We start from the raw sequence: 17,509 nt of genomic DNA on the forward strand, positions 1-17,509 counted from the left end.
AATAGAATTTTGTATTTCAACCACTTATAATTAACCCAATTGTAAAAGATTAAACTTTCTTATCGTCTGTTAATATTTTTAGGAAGTCAATGCTATTATGCTATGCAAACACGCGGTATGGCATTATAGTTTGGAGTCTCTAGAATTACTTGCAACCTTTCGACGACAAGACACCTGTTCATTCAATCTTCACGTATGTGGATGACGGCTGACACATTCTACTGTCATTATAGTTTCTTATTTTCTTATTTTTAAATGAAAAAAAGGAGAAAACAAAGAATACAAGACAAAATTACAAATACATAAATTTATTACGTATCAAAACAAACTCACACACAATATTTCACTATGTTTCGTGGCCATCTACACAAACAACAATTGCTTACAAGCCTGCCCAACATCGTTCCATTTTTTACATAGTATTTTCACACCAGTTTTTTCGAAGATATTGCCTAGCTCGTGAATGGTCCCAAGCTCCGATCTTCGACTGGATGTCACCGACTTTTGCAAGTACCAGGCTGGTTCCCTTCACATGTACCAGAACCATCCACTAAATGTAGTTTTAGTTTCCTCATGTTTTCATGCAAAAGTTGGTTATCTGGATCCAACATATAGGCTTCATGATAGTGTCTTAAAGCTTGGTGACATTCACCCTAGAAAGCAATTTATGCGTCAGATTTTATGAGAACACACTTTGCAATTGATGCATGAAAACTATAAAATGTTATAACAGCCTTAATGAAGTTATTTAATTTTTCAATTGTAGGGGCATTTTAAAGGAAATTTCCACATTTCAAACGGATTAAATCCACGAAAATATCGTTTTTTTTTTTTCTTCTGACTCTTTTAGTATGATCAAGAAAAATTTTGAAACAATATGATCAATATGAATGTAGTTAATAAGGTTACTAGAGGAGGGGGGGGGGGACAATTATTCAAATGTCATTTATGGCCGTAAATAGAACGGTAAACACGTAATTACATCCAAGTACGTAAAAACAATAAGTCGACATCACAATGCTTCTCATTAAAAGAGAACAAACGGCTGACGGTCAAACTAGACTGAGTCGCATTGACTTATATAGCGTTGAAAATACAGTGAAGCATTTTGCAGTCAACCCAGAACATTCTAGTACTTTCCATTCAAGAATATTCAGATACATTGTAGAATTTACAATGGTCATCTATTTACAGCGTTGAAAATTATTTACATGTTTATATTTGAAATGTCGGTCAGTTAGAGAACATTTTCCGATTCCCTTGCCAAATTCCCCCCCCCCCCCCAAAAAAAAAAAGAAAAAAGAAAGAAAGAAAGAAGTCGCCAAAAAGTATGCCAACTTGGCGATATCTCTCAAATTTTTCGTATATCCCACAACCGCAATGTCAAATGGTGAATCATAGCAAGCAAAGTCAATAAACGGGTAAAAATTCAAGAACTATATTAATTTTGAGCGAAAATTAATGGTATAAATGACACATTAAACCAGATAACAAAAAACACTGCAGCGCATATAAACATAGGAAATAATAATTATTTACAAAACTTAAAACGCTATTTTTACTTCCTTCCACAAAAAAGGAAGTATTGTATTCGCGAAAAAAATTTCACTCAAAAATCGACTTTAATTTCCATTTTGCTCACCCCCGAATTAATGTTGAGGTTTTTTTTTTTTCCGACTCGACCAGCGTAGATAAGTGCCTAAGCACGTATAGACACGAGAAATATCCATTTTGACGATTCACGAGTTAATTACAACGACTTTTCTCATGACGTCTGTATATACGTATGTATGAATGTGCGTATATGCGGATGTGCGTATGTATGTCGCATAACGCAAGAACGGTATAACCTAAAAAGTTGAAATTTGGTACGTAGACTCCTAGTGAGGTCTAGTTGTGCACCTCCCCTTTTGGTTGCATTCGGTTGTTTCTAAAAGGGTCTTTTGCCCCTTTTGGGGGGAAATCATTGTTAATTTTGATGTAAACTCAAGAGGTGTTATAATTTGGCAGACACTTGGCGATATATCGCCAGTTTTTTGGTCGCCAAGTTTTGTTACTAACTTGGTGACAAATTTGGCGATTTTTTTTTTAAATATGGTTTTAATTTGGCTATTGTTGTTCATATTTAGAGAGTAAACTATTGAATCACATTAAAATTGCTGGTAATTGGGAAATGACCTTAAATTGGAGTAAAAGGAAGTCATGTGATGCACACAGCAGATCGTTTTATTTTCACTTCGGCAACAAGTCATTCGTTTGAAAGGGCAATATTTTCGTATCTCATCTTTTGCAAGTTCCCTTCAAATTTTGAATTTGAATATTTCCTTGAATTTTTTGTCGCATATATTACATTTTTTTTGTTTGATGTTATTCTCATTGGAGATTATTTATCTTAATGCAATGTAAATGACTTGATCTATATTAAAGTATTCACCTGTTATTTTGAAATACAAGTTGGTCCGTGTCTACAAATTTGTTCGAACTCAATTTTTTCTAAACTACGAAGCTTTAATCAAGTGTTGCGATATCACCATTTGTTCAAAGTATGGAACAAATGTCCTCAGTTATTTTTAAATATACTATTTTTGAATCCGGAGTCCTTATTTCCGATTTTATTTTGTTGCTTTGATATTTATATGACCAAAAATAGATTTAAGAACAAAATTATTCATTCACTTAATTGCTTAACATTTTTTAGAAACCAAGCAATACTTTCTACACAAATATCACTCACGGATATGAAAATTATAATTTGTTAGAACCAAATTTTCTCAAAAATTGGTTCATAAAAGAAACACCGACACAATATTCAATATACGCAAAGGCAAATAAACTCACTTTATGATGAAATTCGCGCAAAAATATGACATTCCTCGACCAAACTTACAAAGTAAATTTCCATTTCAAACAAATTAAATCTCGGAGAACAAGCATCGATACAATTTCTTTCTTCATCGATTCATCGCTTTGCAAACAACCCAGTAAATTTGAAGCGCATCTCCACAGCATCCAGAGCCGTTCGTCTGCAATTAAAATACAAAATACCTGCTCCATTAAAATTCCGGATGGTACTTATTAGGCGCCCAGCATTTATTCCGGAAATAATTCGCTTTATCGTTAATGCAAACATAGTTCCTACATTCGTATCGTGTATACATATTCATCGGCAGCATAGATAATGAGTACTCAGTTGAACTGACTATTAATTTTGAGCAAACTAGTCAATGGTCGAGTCGTATAAGCTCAGTCAACGTTATGTTCCCCGATTTGAATAGGAGGAATATTTTGATCAGCATAGTGGTAACAATCTACGAAAACTTTTTAAAATGCATCTACTCATGGAAGTAGTTTCGCACGGGAGACTTGGGAAACTGCTTCTGATTAATGAAGGGAACTTTGAAAAATGCTATCGACAATATTTTTCGAATGTCTTTGCATGAATCAATGAGGAACATGTATTTAAAACGGCAAAATTCAGTTGATTTATGAGCTTACGTTCCAGAATTTCAATATGTTTCTAAATTAACAGTCTGGGTAAAGTTATTTGTTAGAGTTTTGTCATGTTAGAATAAATTAGTTTTGTGAAAGTGGCAAAAAACACATTTTCCCTGAGATACATGTGCTGGTTCCCTGTTCATTTTCTTTTCTTTTTTGGTATTTTGATTTGGTTAATGTCAAAGCAAATAAATACACTAAAGCGAAAGCAACTTTTTTTGACATTTGGCTTGAAATATTTAGTCCGAATAAACTCACTTACAGCGCTGTCTCAAAAACTCTTACATTTTTAAATATTTTTTCAAAAGGTTTTGGTTGTAATATGGCGTCCCTGCTGTCTTCCTAAAAATACAACGCGTTGTAATGGAAGTACTGTTTGTAGCAAAGATAACTCATTTTTAAAGTTCTTACGATTTTGTAAAAAAAAAAAAAAAACTCTTATATCTTTATGAATTAATAATTATTATTTTAATAATTTTAATAATTAATTATTTTTATGAACATTTAATTTTAATTAAATGTTTATAAAAATAAACACGGATAACTGTACCATAACCAAAACGTAAAGTATTAAAAGTACCATAACCAAATTATACCATTAAAAAGCCTTTTAAGCAGTACTTAGTATTACACATCTATCGGGACAGTATGATTTTTTTTCTTTATTTTATTGCCTATCTTATATTTATCACTAAAGAAGAACCCTGTCTCAGGTATGCCAAGACTTACAAGTTTCAAGCACCTCAAAGTTTTAGGGGAAAATCGGCAAGTATTTTTCTAAATCATCTACAAAACTACTCTGAATTAGTCATCTAAGGCCTTTACAGAAAATTTTTGACGCACACTTCTAACCCACTTTCAAAAACACCATTTTCTAGCTGTTGGTTTACAATGGAAATTATATCTACGATATGAACCTATATTTTACAATACATTTAAACATATCTTAAAACCTTTTAAAAAAATTTCACATTTTAAAAATAAATGCTCTGCAGTAACTTGAAATATGGACATTATCTAAAAAAATATACATAAAGATGAGAACCATGTTTTATAAATTAAATCACATTTGATCCGTTAAAAACCAATTTTCTGAATTTGTGATTTTTTTTTTTCATCTGAAAAATGCGAGTCACAATTCCCCAAATCTTCAAGTAAACATTTTAACAAATAAGGTTTCGGGCTCTTACGTTTATTTGACGACTGCTGCAATTTTAAGGATTCGTAAATGTTTGTTTTTATTGCTTTCTTGTAAACTGCGATTCTCATTTGTCTATAAACTACACTTGACGCAATTGGGATGACAAATAATCCTCTCTTTACTTTCTCTAAATTAAAATGAAGGCTAAGGTGATGCTACAGATACATTTTTTCTGCGTTTTTCATCGGGCAAAATTTTATAAGGACACCAACATCTGTCTCAGGAACGATTTCTGAACACAAATATTAACTAAACTAGATTTAATCTCAGCAAAACGACTGTCCTTACCTGGAGATGATTTATGACTGCAAGATTGACGTGAGCGTGTGAAAGTTTTGGGTCAAGCTGAATAGCCATTCTGTAGCTCTGAAAGCAAAGAAAAATGATGATTTTAATTGAGATAGAAAAATGTGTGTTTACTTCAATAGTAGTATAGTTAAAAGGTTAAAGCAGTTAGATGTGGGGTTTTTAAATGTAGCTTTTACTAAATATTTATTTTGATTTTTTTCTTGAATGACACTTTTAAAGTGCGGGTTATTAAGTAATTTTAAGTTATTGCTCTAGATTAAAAGTGACAATACGAATTCTACATAAGAAGTAAATCAATAGAATATCAATTAAAAGTTCAGCATTACCGTAACAATGACACATGCCAAGAAAATCACCATTAAACGGATGACTGTTGACGTAGCACAGTGGGGCGAAAACGCCAAAAGACGCTTTAAAACGCTTTTTTTCCCTATTTTCAACCAATTGAGGATTAATGAATTTGCAAAGGCCTACCTCTTAGGCAATCAGAACTGGAATTTTAGAGTCGTTCTTCCATTACGAAACTAAAGCGGGCCTTTAGACGGCAAAGAACCATAAGTGCGGGAATTTAAAAAAATGCTATTAATCAGTCTATATTTGTTTTTCTTATTAAAGGCGGGTATATTAAATTTCTCTCGTGTTCATAGATCGTAATAAGATGAAAAATAAATAAATAATCGAATATCTAAATTGAAAATCAGTTTTGATCAGCATCGAAAAGTAGGGAAATTAGGGTTTTTTTTTTCAAAACATTCCACAAAATATTTATTCTTATATACTCTTTAAAATTAATATTAATTAGTCATCAATGGTCCGTATGAAGACCCTAAAAGGGAATTAGTTCCGCAAACCTGCGAACTTGGACCCTGAGCCCAAACAAATCGAAAAAAACTCACTAATTATATACATAAAAAGTAGTCGAAAACTTTGTACTGCATAGTGAATAAAATATGACAACGTATATAAAGTACAAATTAAGAATGGAAAAAGGTTAAAAAACCTGAGAACCTGTCTTCGTTTTTAATGCACTGATGATGGCACTTGTATTTTAGAGTGCCGAAACAGCTGTTTGCTGGTTTTTTAACCTTTTTCCATTCTCAATTTGTACTTTATATACGTTGTCATATTTTATTCACTAATTATATGCCTGTGTAAACAAATAAACGAGAGAGGTCAAAAAAAAAAATACTTTTTTTAGCGCTTTTTGGTGTTTTCGCCTCACTGTGCGTCGCAGGAATCAGTTTTCTTTTACGTTTAAGCGATTCTGGTCTTCTTTCTTTTTACTGTTCTGTTTGTTTCATTTATCTTTTTACATGGAATGAATAAATAATATATATTTACTCTTTAGTAATACCTATATTAATGATGGAGTTTTGGAACAATGTTTCTTGAAATTTCAGCGCTTTTCTTAAATAAACCGCAAAAAGGAATGATTATGTCCTCAATTATTCTGAAAGTATCTCACAACTGCGTTGCACAAACAATCAAGAAGCATTTTTAGCGAGGAATTCTCATGACACTTTATTGACGCAGACCGTGCCGGGTTTCAATTTTTTAATTAAAATGAGATTAAATCTTAAGATATTTATCCTTATTAATTTCTTTACATAACCAATGTCTAAATGCTATTTGGTTATAATATTTGAATACAAACTAACTCAATCATAGCCATAAACAGGATATGACGTTGTAAAGACCTTTTTAAGTGACACCAGAACTTGGTAAATAAGTTATATTGGGCTATTAAAAGCTTAACTTAGATACTTATGGATTAAACGTCACATATATAACCGCAATTTCTGATTTAACGGGGTTTAACGTAGCTTCCAGAAAACGAAATATCACATTCTTATGCAATCAGATAATTCAGGTTATCAGATAATTTCTGTGCAAACAGACAGTCTGTGCAATAATTAGATAATTAATGCACATACATTGTTCATTCAGCTCATTAATTGTACTCACATATTAATTTATTAATCATAAATTAATATGTGAGCAAACATGTACACTCACTTGAGCAGCATCATCCCATTGCTTCATGTCTTTTAAAATGTCTCCGTGATCAACATGCAGTTGAGCGCAAGCAACCTCAGAAGATGAGCAAAGATTTAAAGACTTCAAAATGTGCTCAAGAGCCTAAAAATGGAACAAAATATTTTTTGTTATTAAAATACAAAAAACAAAAAAAAAAAAAAAAAAAAAAACATTTTAAATTGAATTTAAAATGCAATATATTTTTGTATTTTAAATTGTACTTAAAATGTCGATATATTTTTGTATTTTAAATTGTATTTAAAATTTCGATACATTTTTGTATTTTTTAATTGTATTTAAACCCAAAATTAAAATATAAATTAATAAAGTTTAATTTAAGTCTTTAAAATGCCGAGTAGGTTCCTATAAGCTTATAAACTGCTTTATCTTATTCCTCACTGAATTGTGCAGTTATGAAATGATTACAATCTTGCGTGAAAGTGCCTGTATTGAAAACTATGTGTTAAAGTTTATGTATACTGAATGCGTGACATACAAAATTAAAAAGGTTTTGTTCACATTGAATATCTTCATATGTTAAGAATATAATAAAATAGCTGTTAGAAAAAAAGGGGGTCTGAAGAAAAAGAAACTTGAAATTTATTAATACGCATAGCAATTATGATGAATAAATGCAAAATATAATAAAAAATTGGTTTCACTAATGAATATAATTTATAATACGTATAACTGCACAATTCAGTAAGGAATTGGAAAACTTCGTTTTATAAGCTTATAACAACGATTTTTAAGGTATAGGAGGCACTTTAAAGAAGTGACTTACTCATATAACTAAATTTTTGATTCATAAGTGAAAAGTGAAATGTATCAATTTTTAGTTAATTATTTTTTTTCCTTGATAGCACTGATACAAACGTAAGCTTCATTGTGGGAAAATTCGAGCGATAAAAAGCTACTTATATGAAGCTTTCACCTTCCAGTAATCAAAAACGACCAAAATCAAGAAGAATTTTCCTGAATACTATTAACGTATAATTAAAAACTTTTCCCTTCTTTTACTATTGAATATAAATGAATTTTCCTTGGCATAAAATCAAACTGAATTTTTTGTTACAGATTATCAAGAAAAAATATAAATAGATTGCTATAACTGTGTTTTTTAAGACAATATTACAAACAATTGCTCATAGAGATAAATCCGTAAATAAATCTCTAATGGTACCGCACAGCAGAGGCATGCTCTTAGAAACAACCTCAAGTAAATCTGTCTATACATTTCCTTCTAGTCAAACCTTTTCAAATAACTACAGTAGTCGCCGCTTATTAGAATCACGTTTGTTCTAAACTGTTTTGATTTCTCAATGTGGTTGATTCAATAAAGCAGCTAATTCAATAAATCTGGATTCTGTTCTGTTTTTGACAATTTGATTCATTTAAGCGGTTGATTCAATTAATCACTGATTCAATTAAAAGGCGTCCACTGTACATGAACTCGCACACGAAATAAACGTGTAATACGAAATAAACGTCGAAAGTACTTGTTGATTTAGGATGACATTATTTTCTAACCTTTGATACGTCATACTGGTGGCTATACTAATATCAGACTGATGTACGAAAATCTTTTTAAACTGATATGTTTCATATTGTTACTACCTTTTAGTCACAGTTTAATAAAACAAAGATTCATTAAGATTTTAAACAAAAGAAATCATAACAAATTTTGACGTTGGTTTTAAAAGAATTTATCTAGTGAACGCAAAGTGTGCCAATGCACGGTTTTGTTTAAACACAAGTCGCATAATATCTCTCTCTATTCATTTTATCTCAACAAAACATTAACCAAAGCGCAAGTTTAACAGATGCATGGATATGCTTTACTTGTAATCCGATTAGATTTGTGTTTATTAAATATTTCAAACAACTGTATTAAGTTAAATCCGTGCCAGTTTCCAAAACATTTCATTGCTTAGATTAAAAGCTTTATGACAAACTTTGAATAACAGCTCGAAAATGCTTAATAACAAAAGTTATTGAAATTGGAAATTTGTCATAATGCTAATTTCTTTTTGAAGCTTACTATATGTTTTAAATCACTTCAATAAATATCAAAAATTATTTGACTGAAACCCAATTAAAAACTTCTGAGGATTATTTTTAGCAGAGTAGCTCAGATAAATAATCATAGTGTACGGCTAATTAATATTGTGCAGATTAGTTTAAGTCAAAATAATCTGTTTTAAATTTAAGTCCGTGCTTGGCAGGTTCAAAAGACAGTCGTATGCTAATATCTGACACAAGGATACTTGATCCACCGGCAACTCTTAGATGAAAATGCAACTAGTGTGGTTTTACGCATATATAAGTGTTTAAAGTGACTAGGAAGAATCACGTCAAACTAGAGCGTGTCGGAGAAAAAATCTTTACTATTTTAAATTTAATAAAGGTGCCAGTTGGGTCAGAAAGGCACTCTATTGCACTTCTAAAGATGCCATTTGGCTGCCTCCGGCACCTTTAGAAGGGCCATTGGTAGGGGTTCTTTGCCCTCAAGGAGGTGCCTCTGGTGCTACAACGTTTTACTCTTAAAGGTGTCAGATGCAATCCGTAATTTTAACAGTGTAGTTGAAAACAAAGCTATGAAAAGAAAATGACAACCTCACAGAAGAAAGCGCAGTGTTTGATGTGGTTAGAAAAAAATAAAAAAAACACCGTTAACCGTGCAAAACACATTTCGAATTTTAAGCTCTCTCAAGTGAGGAATTGGGTGGAGTTTTTGGTAAAAATTTTTTCGTAAGGATACCGGTGAAAGTAATTTTCTTCCGGTTTACTAAAAAACTTTTGAGTCTTTTATTCGTTTTCAGAAAATGCGATTTATTTTATCTGTAGGTAGTTTTGTTATTAATGCTTACAATGGCAAAAGTCTTTCTCGGACTCCCTGTATTATAATTCAGAATTTCAGCAGAATATTTGCTGATGTTAAGTATTTATTTTCGGTGAATTTTGAAACATTTTTTGTTCCCATGCCAATAGAACAAATGTATTGTAGCGTAACGTTTCTTTCTACACACCATAGGTAGACGTTTAAGGGAATTAGGCTGTTTAAGTGAAGGAATTCGGTTTGCCTCTTACAGACCTTATCGCCATCCAGAGGGTTACAATCCCGTTTAAGACCAGAATTAAAATATACCAAGAGTTGCGGGAATTTTGTCTATTTTTAAATGGAAATTATTTTACAATTTTTATCAAAAAATTATAATAACCTTAATGGTTTGTGAAAACATTCTGTTAATATTAAAGTAGTTAATTATTAGTTATTTTAAAGTCGTTTTTTTCTGTTTTTAAGGTAAATAATTCAAGGGTTAGCTGGCATTTGAAATAATGAGTTATGGTACATTGCAGTTTGTTTTAAATGAGCCGTTCACATTTTATGTTTGTTATTCTAAAAGATGTATTGGATTGTAAAAACTAAAATATATATATATATATAAATCGAAACACGTTTATTTTGTAAGAGAATTTTAATTAAACTCTAGAAAAAAAAAAAAAAAAAAACTAATGCCACAAAATCCAATGAGAAGTTAAAATACACGTTACTTTAAGAACTTTCATATCATTACTGTTGCTGTTGTTCTCTAGTATTAAAGTTTTAAAATATCCGTACATAGTTTATTGTTTACTTCAATTAGCGACACAAATATTATTCCCGTTTGTTGCTGTGGCATAAGGTATATTTCTCAGAAAAAAGCTGTGCGTGTTTTTCCGAAATACAAAAAGTTCCTGCCATCAAATACTCCAAAAATAAATGCAGAATTTTGGGCAAAACACTGCCAATGCTTGCTTTCGAAGTGTAAATTTATTTTACGTTTTCCAAGACTCGGCTGACAGAGGCGAAAACATCATGTAGCTCTCCTCTTTACACAGGTGAATCTATTTATCTTCGTCTAGTTTTGTGCAAAAGAAAAGTTCGCGCTTATATTACATTGTAAGTTTTCTGAAGTAAAAGAGTCAAGTGTGAAATGAAAGTGAGAGCATTCGGTTGCGATGGGAACGCCTAGGGGGGTGTCGGGTCATGGTGAAAGAAAGGAAAAGAGGGGAGGAGGGGAAATAAAAATATTCCGGCATTCGAATTCGTTTGCTTCAGTACCTTAATCTCAAAGAATATCAGGAAAAGAGGCGTGGAGGTTTTTTTTTCTTTTTACTCGCCAAGGATCAGTATTATATGGTCAAAGAAAGCTTCTTATAGGATACCAAATGCCTTCTCAATGGATTTGGCAAGTAGTTTGATATCTTTTCATAAGGAAATACAATCTCGTGTCGCTCATAAATACTGAAAATATTTGTCTTGTTTCGTTTTAACTTCGAGATGAATGCAGAGAAGAATGTCTATGTTTTTTTGGTTTGATCACTAGTCACATGAAGACACTGAATTAAAGTTAACTGAATACTTTGTTTGCTACACGAAAAAAAAAAAAAAACAGGGACTTTGTAAGTATCGTTTAATTACTTTACCAACAATGCTACCCACGTTTTGAACAGTTGCTGCGACTTTTATCTGGAAGGGAAATCAAATGTTGAAAGATTCCGAAAACAGGCTATAGAGTTTAAACTGCAAATGCTGCTATAATTCTATCCGTAGACTACCTGGTATTTAAAATATAAAGAGATACAATGCACCATTAGCAATTTACAAAGTTTTGAAGAAGCAATCATAGAAAAGTCACTGGTCTCGGAATACTTAAAAAAACTGAACTAAAATTAATATCCTCATCCTTGCCAAGATTTTTTTTTTTTTTTTTTTTTTTTTTTTTTTTTTTTTTACACTCTGAAATTTTTAGCAGTCGAGTCATTCAACAGTATTCAGTGTTACGCACGAGATATTTCAGAGCCAAATTTCGAACATTTGTATTTTATCCGTGTGAAAATAAAATGAAAGTTAAAAATAAATTGAAAACTTTGTGATTTGTGCTTTCACAGTGACAAAAATACAAATTTTGACATTTAGCTGTGAAACATTGTATACTGTGGAATGATCCAGTAAAAGAGGAATAGTCAAAACACAGCTTTATATTTCTTTTTGAATACTGGTGTATTCTAAAATTTATTGGCATTTGGAAGAGATTGTTTCCTTTATTTGTTTCACTCTTAATGGCTTAAAAGGGTTTTTGTGATAAAAATTTGGTATTTTCTTCCTTTCAGTGCACTTTTTATCATCTATATTTATTAATATGTTTCCATTATTTATATCATTATTATTATCTTGCCTATTTTTGTTAAACGGTATTTTGATTCATGATACTCTGCTCAAGCGTAAATACAACTAAAACATATTTATATGGCCTTAGTCATGAATCAAAAGAATTTAACTTCTACTGTAAGGTTTTGTTCCTAAATAGTGTTTCCAGTTACTCTATTTTTGTATTTGACGCTTAAAAGCTATATTAAGCATTACGTTTTGCATTTCACATTACACAAACTCAAAAAAAAAGTCATTACGTTTTATTCACGAAAGCATTTAGAGTTTTTTGTTATGAGTTTATAAATTTTGGCACTGAATTCGACTGCTGAATCAATTACATTAAAATCCCTTAGATTAACCAACTTTGCAACTGAACGGGAAATCCAAGAAAAATATTTCTTAAACAGTTGATATGTAGTTAAGGAATACACAAAACATCTTATCAAGTCATTTGACCTTGCCAGCCAATTATTGATTGCAATAGTTATAAAAAAAACCTGTTTGAAACCCTTCATAATGCTGAAATAAGTTAGAGTCACAACTCTTCGCCTTTTTCGTTCGTCATGATATCTACAACGTCTCGCAAGTTAACGCAAAGTACTTTATTTTATAAAATGAAATGTATTTCAGTTCAAAACTTGGGAAAAAAACTATGTAAAAAATGGATTTTAAATGAATGATTTGAACGGAAATAGTATCGAAACTAGCTATTTTTCAACGAGTATTGAAATGACCACAAATTGTCGTACGTTTACTTAAAAGACGTCCCTGCATGAAAATATTGTATGGAGAAATGTAGGTTATGAAACTTATTATTAGGCGAAATGTATACGAGTGATACTGCCTTATGAAAAATGTTTTATATGCAGCAGTTCAAAAACGTTTCACTGAAAACAAAAACGTTTTACTGAAAACGCAAGTACCTCAGTTGTTCTATTGATCTGGCTGTAGAGCAAAGAAAGTTGGTGTAATGCATCTCTGTGTGTAGAATTTTGCTGTACAACTGATTGGAGAAGTTGCTCAGCTTGTTGGAAGCTCCTTTCTTGCATCAACACTTGAGCCTTAAAAATAAGGTTAGTAAATAAATCAAAACTGAGTTAATGAGAGCATAAAGTAATAAAGTAAATTAAGTATTAAGATAAACTGGTTAAATTTGAGCACGGAATCAAATGCTAAATATTGATTTCACGTATTGCAGTATTAGTTCCCTTAGCGAATTTCCGTTTGTTTCACGTTTTACTGTCCTACAAAACTTCTAACTAAAAATCGGATTTACGGAGTGTCTGAAGACATATAAGATCAATTGGGAAAATTCATGCTCGCTATTAGTCACCAAGAGACTACTGAAATGGGAATCACTTGGCTGTCCTATACCCCCAATAGCATTGATTGCGATCATATTGAAGAAAACATGCAAACATAACACTAAAACTATCTCTGAGGTCAAAACTGCCTAGCACAAGGGTTCCTAAAGTGGGTGGTGCGGCACCCTGGGAGTGTTCCCGGAAGGGTGCTGCGAAGTGTCTATGGCTGCTATCGTAAAAGACCGACATTCGAAAGTGGCGACTTTCACCGCTGACACGTTAGATATTCGAGTTTTCGCCAATGTACAGGGCATGTGAAAGTAGACATTGGCCGGCTATTGTCGACATTTAGTACATTTTGGACTTTCACTGTACCAAAAATACATAATAGTGAAGAACTAGGATGCCAAGAGAACATGCTCGTTCTTCAAAGGGTGCTGCGAATCGAAACAGTTTGGGAACCCTTGGCCTAACAGGAGGACATCATCATCCAAGACATAGATGGCATGACAATTTAGCGAGTTTGGCAGAATGGTGGTGTGGGTCTTCACCACACCATGACCATTGATGGCTAGAAAAACAAATCTGTCATAACCTAAATTTGAATACCTGTATAGTTGTTTTTAATATTTACATAAACATTTTGAGCTTATAAGTTTTAGAAAATTTTTATTTTATAAATGCCAGGAATGTCATCTGATCTGTACATATATACAATCTTGTTATAACCGGGTACTCGTAAAAAAGGATACGTGACAGTGAAAAAAAAAAAAAACATATATTTTTTGATGTTTGTTTTTTAAAATTTCTTGCGAGTTCATTTTGCATACCTACCTGATGCGCCGTTTTTTTTTTTTTTTTTGGATATCTAAACGTTATGTCACCTGTAAAACTTAGTACGGAGAAAACAAAATGAAACTTGAATATAAAGAAAGTAAAGACACATTAATTACAACTACTGTGTGTGCGTGTTCCACTACTAAGAACTATATTTTGTTTCTTTCTTGCTTTATTTACTAAGAACGAAATAAGGAAAAGCTTCTTAAAAATCATTACTTCGCAAGTATTTGATTCTTATAACAATTGAGCATCTTCTGCTTATGTTTTTAGCTAAGAACACATACATACATAAGAACACATAAACTAATTTCATTACAATTAAAATAACGACAAAAATGTTTCTATTTAACTATCATTATAAACTGGTGACAATTATGATTTATTTATAACCAATAAATATTATTAAATATGAACTGGAATTATTCCTTAAGCAAATATTAACCTTTTCCTTCAAAATACACATACTTTATGCTGAGTTGTCATCAGTTTTCTTTTTCAATATCTCATCTTAAGTCAAGTTCCTTGACAAATTGAAAATAAAGTGCAAAAACAAACTCTTATAAAATCAATAAATCTTTCTTTCGTTTTTATTTTATTCATATTTGGGAAAGTTAATTAGGAAATTTGATACATTAAACGGTATTCTTTCTAAATTACAAAACTTCAGAATAGCATGTGCTTATTAAAACTTTAGAAACAAATAATTTTATCGTTTATTAAAAAACTTCTTAAAATTTATACTTTGGAAAACTTATTTATTTTCTATTATCTGATGAGAAGAAATTTAATTAAATTCTCTTGGGAAAAGACATCAGATATTCCTCCTTTCAAAATTTGTTTAATATTTTCTTTTTCGGATAATTTGTATTTGAGCGAAATATCTTATTTTCTGGTCAAAAAGAATGATTAGGTTTTTTTAAAAAAAATCTTGTTTTGTATTTGTTTTTCATATGCATTACAAAGAAGCCTTACAGTTTAAGATACCATATATACATAACTTTTAGCAAGCCAACACTGTTAGAAAAAATATGTCACACTTACGAAGTGAACTTTTCCTTCAATGTAATTGGAGTACTTCTCATGGAGCTCTTTGTAAAGTTTATTAGCTTCTCCAATTCTTCCGGCGCTAATGTAAAGAACGCCCAAATTATCCATTATTTTTGGCTCCGGATTAATTAACAAAGCTCTGAAAAGAGAACAATGGAATATTTCACAACCAACGACAACACGGCGTGTAAATAGGAGGTACTTTTTCCCGCAACAATCGCTACAAGAATTTGTGTACCGAAGTATTATCCAAACAAAAATGTAATTAACTAGTTTTTACTTGCAAACAGTAGCACGCAATCTTTCTCTTATTGAGATATTCATCTCAGCACATAACGGAAACAATAATCGATAATTTCTGGATTATATGAACTAAAAGATAAAGAAATCTTATTTCTTGAATTTGAGAACAAATTTGTAGGATAAAATATGCAGAAACTCCAAAGAAATAACTGGTTTGCCGTCTAGGAATGTTTAATAATGCAAGCTCTTGCGTTCGTGATCTAGTAATGTAACATCCATTTTTTAATGTTCTGATTATAGCGAGTGTAGCAGATACGCTTGAGTTACATTGAAAACACTCCCTTAGATTAGAAGGATTAGGATGTTATTAGTATCACGACATAAGACCTTCATCGATAATTACTAATAATATAAATCAACAATTGGAAGCTTTTTATTGCGATTTTCCGAAAAAACAAAGCAAATATTTTGAAAATACTATTGTATATATGATTTTCATTATATATATATATATATATAAACAGACGGTACGAGAAAAACAAAATGAAATTATTATTGTTCGTTTAAAAGTAAGACATTGCTTTAAAAACTGTTTGAGTAATAAAAATATTCAAAGTAGTTCTTGATAATCACTGTTAATAGATAAAATTTATCATCTAAGTGTTTACTTGTTTTTTAATGTTTAGAGGAAGAATAATTACTATTAATCGCATTATAAAATGAGAGCATTTTTATTCAAAAACTCTATTATTTACAGGTATTGCTTTAAATAACTATTTAATTATGATTAATTTATTCGTTCGTACCATTTTTTTTACAAACAAATTCTTCAAAACTTTCATGTCATCATACTAGATTAAATACGAAATTAGTTAAAATTAAAAATGGCAAGTTTAAACGTTCTTTGGTTTTTTAATACCAAACAAAATCATAATTACACGTTTGACGATAAATTACATTACAAGTTTTTTTGTGGGACAAACCGCACCAAATTTGTGAATCCTCGCCGGTGTACTAAATTAATTTTAGCAACCAATGCAAAGATAATCTCAACTTCTGTGAGAAACCGACTACCTAGACGATGTACCCAGAAATCTAATATGGTTCTTAACGACTGATAATTGCTAGTAAGTTTGAAAAAGCGGGGCCTGGACGCTGTAAGGAGCTTTTTGATATTCGCTTATAAAATGTATGTTTGAATATGAATGTCTAAATATGAATGTTAATACTGTAGGCACCTATGGCAATATGGTTTGAGCTCGTATTGTTTATTTAATTACTAGCTACTTTTAAAGACAACTATAAAATGCGATTTCTTGATAAAAGCACTTTTTATATTGACAATTTAGAAAACATGATTACGTATGAATAAAAACTAAGAAAAAAACTTCATTAATTGCCATTTTATACACATTGTATTTTTCGTGTATGCGATTGTGTAACTGTTATTTGGATTTTGTGAAACTTTAATTAGGTTATGAGTGACAAATAAGCAGTAATAGGTAAAAAACGTCTAAATAAGGCATAAATTGTGAAATAAAAAATCCTGTTGTTATAGACAGTGTGAAATTTTTCTACTTCGTTTTTTTTCATTAAATCCCAGTGACAATTGGATCTGCACTAAAATATCTTCTAGATTTTGGTAGTTTATAGTATATTAAAAACGCAAGAATGAAGTTAGATGAAAGGTAAAACAATAAAAACCATCAATTACAAAAGAAAATTCCACGCTACATGTTTGCATAGTTTGCACATTTTTGATACAGATGCATGTATTTTCTGAATTTTATTTTAATTTCTGAACAAATATCGTAATATTTAAAATTCTAAAAACGT

At 31.0% G+C, this 17,509-nt stretch overlaps 1 protein-coding gene across 2 annotated transcripts in view; it reads right to left on the minus strand.

Annotated features, from left to right (window-relative positions):
* Positions 1 to 298: 298 nt before the first annotated feature.
* The window catches only part of LOC129231837 (protein O-mannosyl-transferase TMTC1-like), a 297,404-nt gene continuing 280,193 nt past the window's right edge, over positions 299 to 17,509 (minus strand). For both annotated transcript variants that reach the window (XM_054866219.1, XM_054866218.1), the window contains exons 14-18: positions 15,425 to 15,569; positions 13,163 to 13,300; positions 7,022 to 7,144; positions 4,985 to 5,062; positions 299 to 653 (exon numbers count right to left, since the gene is read on the minus strand). In XM_054866219.1, the coding sequence (XP_054722194.1) occupies positions 495 to 653; positions 4,985 to 5,062; positions 7,022 to 7,144; positions 13,163 to 13,300; positions 15,425 to 15,569 (643 nt within the window). In that variant the 3' untranslated portion in view covers positions 299 to 494. The remainder of the gene's footprint in view (positions 654 to 4,984; positions 5,063 to 7,021; positions 7,145 to 13,162; positions 13,301 to 15,424; positions 15,570 to 17,509) is intronic.

This window comes from Uloborus diversus, chromosome 10 (assembly GCF_026930045.1).
Source record: "Uloborus diversus isolate 005 chromosome 10, Udiv.v.3.1, whole genome shotgun sequence".
In the NCBI taxonomy this organism is placed as follows: domain Eukaryota; kingdom Metazoa; phylum Arthropoda; class Arachnida; order Araneae; family Uloboridae; genus Uloborus; species Uloborus diversus.